General features: G+C 44.3%; 1 protein-coding gene across 1 annotated transcript in view; it reads right to left on the minus strand.

Annotated features, from left to right (window-relative positions):
* Positions 1–7,442: 7,442 nt before the first annotated feature.
* Positions 7,443–12,343, minus strand: part of LOC116509042 (protein mono-ADP-ribosyltransferase PARP14-like) — a 31,337-nt gene continuing 26,436 nt past the window's right edge. Inside the window, exons 15-17 of the mRNA XM_032217934.1 lie at positions 11,817–11,962; positions 9,456–9,630; positions 7,443–8,464 (exon numbers count right to left, since the gene is read on the minus strand). Coding sequence (XP_032073825.1) covers positions 8,178–8,464; positions 9,456–9,630; positions 11,817–11,962 — 608 coding nt within the window. The 3' untranslated portion in view covers positions 7,443–8,177. The remainder of the gene's footprint in view (positions 8,465–9,455; positions 9,631–11,816; positions 11,963–12,343) is intronic.

Below are 12,343 nucleotides of genomic sequence, written 5' to 3' on the forward strand. Positions count from 1 at the left end.
TCTGCGAGGTGGGTTATGGTGGATCCTGTGCCTTCCACCAGCCGGCAGAGAAGGGCAGGAGAAGGGAGTGGGCTCCAGGCTGTCTCCCAAGGACTGGGACAGAGGACTCGTAGCCAGAGGGCAGCAGCAAGAGGAGCGGCTGGGAAAAGCCGCAGGAAGAAGGCTTCTAGCAATAGGGAGTCCAGGACAGCTCAGAAGGATGCTGAAAGGCACCAACAAGCCCTGAAAAAAAAGCTAGGAAGAGCCATGAGGGCTGAAAGTGCCCAGACCCTGGGAGAGATTCCTGCGGGAGGGGCAGAAGCCTCCCATCCACCTGTTAATCAAACACTTGGTTCTCCATTGTATCCCTGCATCTCTCAGCCTGGTTGCAGTTCTTGGTCACCAGATGGCTCCAGAGAGACTTTCCACTATACAAGTGGACCCTAGGGATGTTTTTCTGCAAATCTAATGGATACAGCCCCAGGGAACCAGTCCCTCTCCCCCAAGCCAGTTCCAGAAGCTACCTTTACCCCAACTGCAGCTGGAGTACGCCCTGCGGATGAGGAGGGTACTTCACAGTTACCAGACCATCTTCCTGGTTGCTAGAGCCATTTCAAGGGAGTAGTTTCTGGTCTTCAACATTTGGGTTTTTCTGCCAGGGATCTTCCCCTTTTGCGAGGTCAGGATACATGGCTAGACCACCATCCCCCCGCCAGGTTGCCTGCGCAGGTTGCATCTGTGAGGAGTGAGACCTCTTCCATGGAGGGGAGGGAATTCACAGCACTCAGAGGAGATCTCCTCTGACCCTTCTTCATTTACTGGACTGTTTTGCCCTGACTCTTTCAGATCACTATTACGTAATGCCAAGGAGGTGACTGAGCTGGGTCCCCCCTCCCCAGTTCTTGACATAGCTCAGGGCTCCGGTCATGGCCTATTTTCAGAGCCGGCCATCATTAATGAAGCTGTTCCAGTGTCCAAGCTCTTCCTGGATGTGGTGCAATGGGCCAAGCCTGGGGTGGACCCCCATCAAGTGTTGAGAAAAGGTTCTATAATTTGGACTCAGATCTTTCAGAGATTCTAGAAATGCCTTCTGTAGATGTTCCGGTGGCAGCCTTGACTTCAGCATCCATCCTTCCTGTGGATGCCATAGATGGCCTTAAGACTGACGACAAGAGGCCGGAGCTGGCTTTCCGCAAGGCCCAACAAGTGGTGGCATGGGCGGTGAAGGCAGCCACTTTGGCTTCCTTTTTTACCAGGGTCTCCCTGCTCTGGCTTCATCAGCTGAAAGCTAGGATTCCATCAGAAGAGGTCAGGTTGCACCAAGATCTTCAATTGGTGATGGTGGGGAATATTCTGCTGGTGCCTCTCTGAATGCTGCCAAGTTTTCTTCTAGGTCTATGGCCTCTTTAGTGACTCCCTGCTGTCTATTGTGGCTTCACCATTGGCAGGCAGATAACAAGAACAAGTGGAGGTTGGTATCAGCGCTGTTCACAGGCAAGAAGCTGTTTGGGGAGGCTTTGGACCCTATCCTGGTGGACACCAAAGGTAGGGGCAAGGTCATGCCTTCCTTGTTTAGGCTCAGGGATAGATGACCATCTCCTTATTTTCGCAGTCAGCCATTTCAGATTCCAGACTTGGGCATCGACTACTAGCAGGCCCATCAACAATTCGCAGGCAGGCAGGCAGGACGGACAGCCTGACAGATTGGACTTCAGGAGTTGTCAGCAATTTCAGGGCAAGTTCCCCTTTCGAGGGACAGGAAGTCAGCCCTTTCATTGCTCAAAGTGACTACAGAGCTGCCCCTTTCATTGGAGGACAGCTCAGCCTCTATTTCCACCAATGGGAAGCTACAACATCGGACAGGTAGGTCCTCGATATGGTAGAATTTGATCTAACATTTCACTCCAAGCCTCTAGAGTTCTTTCTCAGCTGCGCTATCTCCAGGGACACAACAAAGAAAGGCCTGATTGACATGACTATCCCACATCTGCTGGAGATCCACGCCATTCAACCGGTCCCTCAGGATCAATGTGGGCTGGGGTTCTACTCCATCCTGTTTGTAATCCCAAAGAACTCAGGAGGGTGGGGGTGGAGAGCAATTCTGGATCTAAAATATCTCAACAAATGCATCACTTACAAGTGATTCAAAATGCCATCACTTCACACTATTCTAGAGAGCATTTGGCAGGTTGATTCCTCACCTCAATAGACCTCACAGAGGCCTATTTATAGATCCCAATCCTGCCAACTCACAGACAGTACCTTTGGTTTGCCTACATGGACAATCACTACCAATATAGGGTCCTTCCATTTGGGCTGTCATCAGCTCCATGGGTATTCACGAAACTGTTGGCAGCAATAGTGGCCCACCTGCAGTCCTTCCCTGTCAGGCTTCAATGTTACTTAGACCAGTGTTTTTCAACCACTGTGCCGCGGCACACTAGTGTGCTGTGACATAGTGTAAGGTGTGCCGTGGGAAAAACACTTTATATATAGTCAATATAGGCACAGAGTTAAATTTTTTTAACATTTTCTAATGGTGGTGTGCCTTGTGATTTTTTTCATGAAAAAAGTGTGCCTTTGCACAAAAAAGGTTGAAAAACACTGACTTAGACAACATCCTGATTCAGTTATCATCGCAGGCGCAGGCAAAGATAGACCTTTGGAGGACTATTCAGGTTCTCAAGGATCATGGCTTTTCCATCAACACCAAGAAAAGTCATTTTGTTCCAACCACCTGACTGCTTCACTTGGGAGCAATCATAGACACTTCCCTGTGTGTGGTGTACCTCCCGCAGGAGAAGAGGCATAGCCTGCTGTCATTGATCCAACACATTCAGTCGGATGTCATAGTGACACTGGCACTCTTGTCTAGGCTCCTGGGCAAGATGGTTTCATGCATCTCCATAGTTCCTTGGGTGCATCTCGATGCCAGGGTCCTGTAATTGTTTCTCCTGCCCTATCAGAGGTCAGGCAGAAGCAACTCGCTGGTCAAAGTTAGGGTCCCTCAGAGAGTTCTGCAGTCCTTTCAGTGATGAACGTCTCAGGCTCTACTCAAGGGGAGCCTATTCAGGGAGCCCAGCATGTCCACAAGGCAGAAAGTAGCTGAGAGAAGGGGTGTGGGGGTTGGGAGAAGGCATGGGACAGGCTCCCAGCAGCAGCTGCTCGGATTTGCCATTTGAGAGAGAGGGGGGAGAGAGGGAGGAAGGGAGAGGGAGAGCACGAGCATGTGTATCCCTCCTTCCTTCAGCCCAACACTCTCGCTGGCATCCCGGCCAGACGAGAGGGACTGCAGAGGATCTCTTCGAGTCTAGGGCAGCGAGTCATTCGATGGGAAAATTGCCTCTTGGAAGGAATGACCCAGCTTGGCTCCCACTTTCGATCTGCTGCCCAACAACCGAACAGAGAAGCAAAGAGGCAGGAGAGACAAGGCAGAAGAGACAAAGAGACAAAGTGGGAGCCAAGCCGGGTCATTCCTTCCAAGAGGCAACTTTCCCATCAAATGACTCTCTGCCCTAGACTCTAGGAAACCCTCTGCAGTCCCTCTCGTCTGGCCAGGATGCCAGCGAGAGTATTGGGCTGAAGAAGGGAGAGATACGAGAGAGAGAGAGAGAGAGAGAGAGAGAGAGAGAGAGAGAGAGAGAGGGAGTGAGAAAGGGAGACAGAGACAGAAACAGAGTTAGTTAGTTAGTGGGCAGACTTAGCAATTTGTTAAGTTTGTTTCTCTGTGTGTTGCGTATATACATGACTCCATGGATGCAATTGTGCAAGCATTTTTTTCCTCTTTAAAAGAATTTTTGGATTTCTCCTCACCAAACCTTTAAGACTGAAAGAGTGAGAGTTGAAATATAAAGAGATTGTCAATCGCCATACTGTTAGATTGATAGGCAATTATGGACTATCTTGATTATATCCTTCTTAGAAAGAATATGCTACTGTATGGTTGAGAAAAAGATCAAACTTTATTCCATGGAAACCCAACAAAATTCATAGGGAGGGTTTCTTTCTGCAATGGGCTTCTTGGGAATATCAGTTATCAAAAATGTAGGTAGAAAATTAAGCAGGCAATAGGCAATTACAAAAAGGGAAGCCAACTTTCTGAATTCTGCTTCTTTGCATTTAGTGACTTATAAATAGACTAATGTTCTGAAAACCTGACCTAAATTACTATATATTTTAAATAACTGTAAAGCTATGCTGAAAAAGCTGCTCTCGAGGTATTGTGATAAATTCAATAAAAAGAAGGGAATTCTTGACGAACTTAAGGAGAAATGAGAGTATTGGATAGTAAATGGACAAATAAAATTACCAATAAAGAGAATATTTGCACGTCAGGGCTGAAATGAGATGTTCTCTCATCCTCTTTCCTCTTCCTTTCTTCTCTGTCTCTCTCATCCTCTTTCTCTTTGTCTCTTCTCTTTGTCTCTCCTTCTTTTCCATTCTTCCATCACTTTCTCTCTCCTTCTCCCTTCTCTTTCCCCTTTGTCTCTTTCTGTCTCTCTCACCCTCTTTCTCTTTGTCTCTCTTCTCTTTCTCCTTCTTTTCCATTCTTCTGTCACTTTCTCTCTCCTTCTCCCTTCTCTCTCCTCTTTGTCTCTTTCTGTCTCTCTCACCCTCTTTCTCTTTGTCTATCTTTCACTCTCCTTCTTTCCCAATCTTCTGTCCCTTTCTCTCTCCTTCTCTGTCTCTTTCTGTCTCTCTTCCCTCTTTTTCTTCCTCTCTTCCTCTCTCCCACTCTTTTATCACTTTCTCTCTACCGCCTAACCTGTCCCCATACTTACCTTTTACTGATCATGATTGCAATAATTTACTTTCTTTTCTAAATAGGCGCAGTTTCCTTACCAGATCCCTCGCTCACTCAAACATACACACACACACAAAACCATTTTTCTCCATTCCAATTCAGATCGTATAAATCAATTGCTCTGTGAAACATCTGTGAAAAAAATTCAGGTGCTCAGGCATGAAAATGTGATCAGTCAGAGTGGCGTCTTCACCCTTCCATATTCCAGGAACTGTCAGAGTGTTTTGGCACTCCAGTCCTGGACCTGTTTGCATTTCCAGGCAATGCGCAACTGCCAAAGTTCTTCAGCAGGTTTGCATCCACAGGAGCAGAGGGGATAAACACCCTTCACACTCCGTGGCCCAGGGGTCTTCTGTACGCCTTTCCTCCTCTACCGCTCTTAAGAGTGGTAGTCAGGAAGGTAATATGGGAACAGGCAGAGATTCTGTTAGTGGCCCAGTATTCACCCAGGAGGCCATAGTTTGGATCTGTCACAGATGTTTCACAAGAGCCGAGGTGGCGCAGTGGTTAGGGTGCAGGCCACTTCAGCTGACTGTTATCTGCAGTTCAGTGTTTCTAATCTCACCGGCTCAAGGTTGACTCAGCCTTCCATCCTTCCAAGGTGGGTGAAATGAGGACCCAGACTGTGGGGGCGATATGCTGACTCTATAAACCGCTTAGAGAGGGCTGAAAGCCCTATGAAGCGGTATATAAGTCTAATTGCTATTGCTATTGTTGGATGGATCTGTTGGTGGTCCGCCTGTGGAGAACACCTCAGGGACAGATATCCCTCAGTCAGGGGCCCCTGGTCCACCCGGAGCCTCAGTGGCTCCAGTTGGCCTGGTGGCATTTGAAAGGAGGGCCATGATCCAGGGTAACCTCTCTGCTAGAGCAGTAGTGGGTTCTGGGTCCTGTTCCAACCAGTACGGTTGGAACGAGCCCGGTGTCGTCCATATGGACGCGTGCAGTGCACACTTTTGCAAGCCTCCACGATGCTCCAGCTGCTCAGCGGAGCGTCGCACAGGTACTGTATGCACCGTGCACGTACGTGGAAACGCCGAAGACTTAAAAGACTAGTAAGGAGCTCGGGCAGGTGGGTGGACCCCCCGGAGCACCGTACCAGAATGGTATCCAGTGCTCTGGGCAGGTTCCAGTACACCCGTACTGGGGCGTACCGCCTACAACCCACCACTGTGCTAGAGTCATCAGGACCATTCAGTCCTCCAAGAGGCAGTCCATGGTTTGGTTGTATGACCATACCTGGGTGACCTTTAGCGACTGCTGCGCCAGGTCGCAGATTAATCCATCCTTGGCATCAGTGCACAGATCCTAGATTTTTTCCAAGAGGATTTAGACAAAGACAGCATTGTCTTCTGTCCTAGGGAATAGGAAGCCCCTCACTACAAATCCCATGGTGCATAGATTTCTCAGGGGTGCCACTAACCTACAGCTATGTGAGACACAGGTACCCTATTTGGAACCTGTCTAAGGTGTTACAGGCCCTGATGGAGACCCTATTTGGGCGCTTGAGGACAGCGAGCCTGCCAATTCCTCACTATGAAGGTGGCCTTTTTAGTGTTCATTACCTCAGCCAGAAGGATTTCTGAGCTGGCAGTCCTTTCAGTAAGGAGAGATCTGTGTTTCATGCAGACAGAGTAGTACTGAGGTTAGACCCTTCGTTCATTCCAAAAGTTAATTCCAGATTTCATAGGGCTCAGGAACTGGTCCTTCCTGACTTCTGCCCAGGGCCTCGCCATGCCCTGGAGCAGAAATGGCATTTTTGGACAGAGAGCTCTCCATATCTACAACAGGACCTCTTCCTTTAGGAAGTCAGAATCCCTATTTGTCTCCTTTCTGGTTGTAAGGTGACCCCATCTACTGTCGGGAGTTGTATCAGGGCCTGGATAGCTAGGGCGTACAAATCTAGGGCACTCCCGGCAACCTGGCACATTTCACTCGGAGTGCAGCCACAATAGCGGCATGGTCCACAAAGGCCTCAATTGAGGTGTGCTGGGCAGCTACTTGATCCTCCGTCACCCTTCATCAGGCATTATAAATTGGATGCTTCCGCTTAAGCGGAAGTAGCCTTTGGTAGGTGGGTCCACCAAAGGATCCATGTTGATAAGAATTAGACTCAGACGGTTCCCACCCATTGGGATGGGCATGCTTTGGTATGTCCCTCTCCTGGCTTCTCTCTCCCCAGTTTGAGGGAGAATGAATGTTGGTCCTACCTGAACGCTGTTTCTCCTCAAATGGGGAGAGAAGCTAGTCCCTCCCTGCCAGAGTCTGGTCAGCAGTAGGGTAGGATCCTTATTTCCACAGGTTAACAGTCATGTCATTGATGCACCTTCGCAGAAGTGGGAAGGAGATCACAGGGCAGAGGAGGTGTGACCAAAAAGATGACATGCTCAGTCTCCAACCAGAAGATAGAAGCAACCACCCACTCCTGGCTTCTCTCTCCCCATTTGAGGAGAAACAGCATTCAGGTAGGACCATCACTCATTTTTTTGTAAGCTTTCCCAAACCCTTGGATGGTTCTCCAATGAATTGCAACACTCCTCAGCATGGCCAATTGAGGAACTGAAAGGCCATCTGAACTGAAGTCTGGTTTAAACCATAAATCTCCCTTAAAGCCGACATTCACCCAAGAATAATCATAAGACATAACATTTTTTCCAGAAATGGTTTATTGGATTAAATGAGGTAATTCTTAGAAAGATTATAAATGCAGGCACTTCAGTATGTAGGCCAAGACAATCCTAGTTAATAAAAATGTGGCAGGATGAGAGAGCTGACATCACTGTTATATTTCTAAAGGATGAGTAAAATCAACAAGAAGTGGCAGGGAACTGCAGTTTTTGAGCATGGAGAAATAGGTGCCGAATGCTTCTAGCAAATACAGATAAATCAGTGGAGGACAGGTAAAGTGACATGAAGCAAAGTGCAGAATTCAGAGTAGACAGAGCCACCAGAAAAAAAAAATTAAGAGGAAAACAATGATTTGGCAGTTTCAAGCATCAGTGTCTCCCCTTTGTTTTCTTTCATTTGGTGCGCAAAATGACTTTCATTAAAACTGAAAGGGACAGTTTGAACATCTGATTACTGTGAGTTAAGCAGACTTCAAACTATTCCTTAAGTCACTGATTATATAGATACATTGTATTTACAAGATTGAAATGCTTAGTTCTACAATTTCCTTCAAGTAGATTCTATTTCCGTAAAGTCTTCATGTTCTACCCTCTTCTCTCTTGAACATCGTTTTCTGATCTCTGCTGGATTTTATTCTTATTTTTGTCTTTGCTGCTCTAGAGAGGAACTAAATAATGAACTGAGATTCAAGAGACAAGTATTTTTAAAAGGTTCATTCAAATTACTTGATAGGAAAAGGGAAATACATCATATTTTGCCTGTTAAATTATCTTCTAAAAGTAATTAGATATTCTGGGTAAGCCTGAGCATCGTGAAAGATAACGAACATGGATGGTTGATTCATGTTGTCAGTTACACTGTCATATAAGTCAAATCCAGCCTTATTTTTGGATGGTGGTGTAATCTGTCCTGATCTGCCAATGCAATAATCTCCAGTCAGAACACGCGCAACGTACATATATTTTCTGCCACTTTGGTCTGGAGTGGAATACGTGTCCTGTGCAGAATAGTTTGAGTTGACAGCAAAATAGGTCCCATTACCAATTGCTGCAGCTGAAACCAAGAAAAAAAGGATTTAAAACATTAAACAGATATTGAAAACAAAACAAAACAATGGAAAGCACCACTATTGGTACTTCAGCTTTGAGTGATGAATTATAAGGTTATCTAGCCAGTTGTATTTCTAAAAAAGCCACCAATTGTGTTGCTTATTCAGTCGTATTATATTGATCTGAAATCTCATTTTAGGAAAGGCAAACAGAACGTTGTAAGGAGGGAGTTGAATTGTCACCACTACCATTTTCGTGAAAAATAAAGACCTGATAGCATGGTTTTTCCATTCTCCTCAAAACTGAAAAAGGATGGTGGCACCTTTTGTTCCCACAATCTATCCACTAAGCAGAATGAGATGCTGAGCACTCAGCAGTCACAAGCCTATTGACTCAGAGGCTAGAAAGGGAATACTATTTTTCCTCTCAGCTGTCAACCTGATGGACTCAAAATTCGCCTGAGAGAAAATAAAACTGCATATGAACTCTTCTTACCAGATTGGCCAATGTGTAAATGCAGCTGGTCATGGGAGTCTCTCTATGTGTTGAGTTTGCGCAGCTCTCAGAAAGGGGCCATTCAACCAACCCAGTGTGTTTAATAAGATGTTTGTAGCATTTTTGTCTTATGACAGTTTTAATACTTTCATGAAGTATCTATTTTATCATTGTATCAGCCACTTTTGATTCTAAATGCTGTCTTATAATAAGTTTTTCTTGAAGAAGGATGTGACGATATAAAGCTCTTAAGACTTAATCTCTACTTTCTTTTGGACAGTGTATTCCTTTCAGTAAGGTTTTTCTCCATAGGATTTTAAAAAAACAAAAACAAGCCACATTTTTCACTAAACCTTGCAAGTTGCCTTGGGAAGTGAAGGGAAAAGGGGGAAGGGCAGAGCAGGGTTTGCTGTTAGGCTGCTTTTAAAAAAAAATTATACTCTTTTGAAAACAGTGTGCTTTATGTCATAGTTCCTTACATCTGCCTAGAGGGACCTTACCATTCTTTCCAGCATAACTGCGGTTAAAGCCAGTCTGATAAATTTGCACCAGTGTGGAATGGGGAGTCCCATGGAAAAGGACCTTCTCATTGTTTTCATGGCCATTTTGTGTGTCTATTTGCTTTTTCTTGACTTGATAGAATTGCCAGAGGTAAGGATTCTGTACCCTTTCAATCTACAAAGATTACAAATGTAAAAACGTTATTATTTGTTTACCGATATCATTCCCAACCATACAATATCTACATTCATCTCCCGTGAGTTTTGTCATTCTTCCTTTTGTGACTATGCTGAGATTAGAATAAACAGTCTGAGAAGAAAGGTCGCGATGGAGATTTGGCAGGGAGTCTCTTACGTGTTACTACTTGCCAAAAAGATCCTGTTGTCCCCTGCATTGCCTTTATTCAAGAAGTGTGGGATCATATTATTTATTTATTTATTTATTTATTTATTTATTTATTTATTTATTAAATTAACTGCCCATGTCATTGCTGTATTTGTTAAAATTAAAAATGCTTGTACAAAAAGCAATGTATCTATAAAAGTCATTAAAATATGCACAAGCTGTATGCCTAATATCCTCAGTAGTTCACTGCAGGCAAAATACAGGTAGTCCTTGACTTACAACAGTTCATTTTGTGACCAAAGTTCACTGCACTGAAAAAAAGTGACTTACCAGTTTTTCACACTTACGACAATTTCAGCATCCCCATGATTACAAGATCAAAATTCAGATGATTCACATCTATAACAGATCCAGTGTCCCAAGGTTATATGATCAACTTTTGCAACGTTATAAGCAAAGTGAATGGGGAAGCCAAATTCACTTAACAACCGTGTTACTAATTTAACAACTGCAGTGATTCACTTAACAACTGTGGCAAGAACACGGAGCAAAGCTCACTTAACCAATGTTTCACTTAGCAACATAAATTTTGGGCTCAATTGTTGTCATAAGTTGAGGACTAGCTGTAAATGCAATTTCTTTGATGGGTTATTTTTGGAAAGGCCAGTGACATCACTGCTACCGTATCTGCTTAAGAACTTCAGAAAGTGCTCCTCATGAATATCAGAGCAGCAAGATTCAGAAAATTATATTTCCTTTGGAATACTTTTATTATTGCTAAACTCAAAATGGGTCAAATGTGTGCAAAAGCAACCACTGTACAACTAGGTTTATTATACCCACCATTTGGAAATACAGAAGATGGAATTACTAAGACAGCAGCACCAGTATCAATGGTCAATATTGGTGTTCTTTATGATCAGAAGACATTTAATGGTGGAGAAAGAATGTCTCAGCAAGGGCTGTTAAGCATTACATCCGTTCATAGCAGACCAAGAACCATGCGGGGCATGGAGAGGAGTTCAACAGTCTAATGCAACGCAGACTCCAAACTAAGGAGGCCTGGTGGCGGCACAGTGGTTGAAGTGCAATAATGCAGGCTAACTCTGCCCACAGCCTGGAGTTCGATTCTGATGGGACTAAGATTGACTCAGCCTTCCATTCTTCCAAGGTTGGTAAAATGAGGATCCAGATTGTTGGGGGCAGTATGTGACATTTTAATTGCTCAAAGAGTGCTGTAAAGCACTATGGAGTGGTATGTAAGTGTCATTCTTACTACCTGACCTCCAGATAAAAGCCTTTTAAGATTAAATCTATTTTTTAGGTTGTAAAATTGAGGAGGAGTATGGACATTGACTTCAACTCAGTGACATATTTCCTAGCTATTCTAGCTCTTTTCTTCCTTTCTTTTACACTCCAGTGATATAGATACAGGGTGTATCTGAATATTCTCACTTTCATGATATTTCACATTATACTCAGTGGTGAGTTTCTAGCCGGTTTGCTGAGCTCGTGCTTTGCAGAATTGAATGAAAATTGGTCCCAAAAAAGGGGAAACAGCTGAGGAGCAGCAATTCAAACTTCCACCCTGGATCAGCTGACCTTCAGAAGCTTGAATAAAGGTAAGTATAACCCAGGGGTGGGCAGGCCCTCTTTTAACGAAAACAGAGAATCGGTTCGCTCTCTGAAGGCGGCAGTACCGGTTCGGGAGAACCAAACCAGTAGGAACCCACCTCTGATTATTCTACTTAATTCTTTTCCCATTTGAAGGTATTACCAACTCTTGAGCCAATGTTGCAGCCAATCACTGATACGCAACATCACTGAAGAACTCGAAACAGAAACCCACTGGTGTTCTACAGGATATAAAGTTGTGGAATGCAAAAGTGGCCCTGACATTGGGCCAGTCACTCTTTCAGTCAAAACCCATCTCACAGGATTGTTGTTGTGGTGAAAATAGGAGAAAATAAGTGTGTTGGGTTTATTTGCTTCCTTAAGCTCAGATCAAATGTCACCTGTTCAATTCTGAATGTAGGGCAGCCAATCCGGAATATTTTTTCAATGTCCTTATATTCTCCTGCTGTAGGCTGTAGTGGAACCAATTTGGCATGGCTTCCTTTCATATCTTCCCAATGTTCAGGAAGGCGTTCTAATTGTTTGCCTGCAAAATAAACATTTTGTTGAAGTAGTCACATAACCCACCAGAAAATAGAACTATGAATAAGTTTGAAATCAATGGAATTTGCAATTATCTCCTCTTGTACTGAACATTACATTTATTGTTAAAATCTTCACAGTGGCTTGGCATCTCTGCATAGGATAACTTTCTTTCATCATCATAACTGTCCTGTCAGCACTCATGAACTAAGTAGCCTGAGTTCTAAGTGTTATTTCCAAACAACTATTTCTATATTTTCATTTTGTTCACTCATAAATCACATTTCTTTTGACTCTTTTCCTCCAATAACTGACCACTTTCCCTTTCTTTCTATTTTGCTTCCAAAAAAGGAAACTATCGGTAAACTTGGAAGTTTCTGTTCTG

Source organism: Thamnophis elegans, chromosome 1, assembly GCF_009769535.1.
Source record: "Thamnophis elegans isolate rThaEle1 chromosome 1, rThaEle1.pri, whole genome shotgun sequence".
Classification (NCBI taxonomy): domain Eukaryota; kingdom Metazoa; phylum Chordata; class Lepidosauria; order Squamata; family Colubridae; genus Thamnophis; species Thamnophis elegans.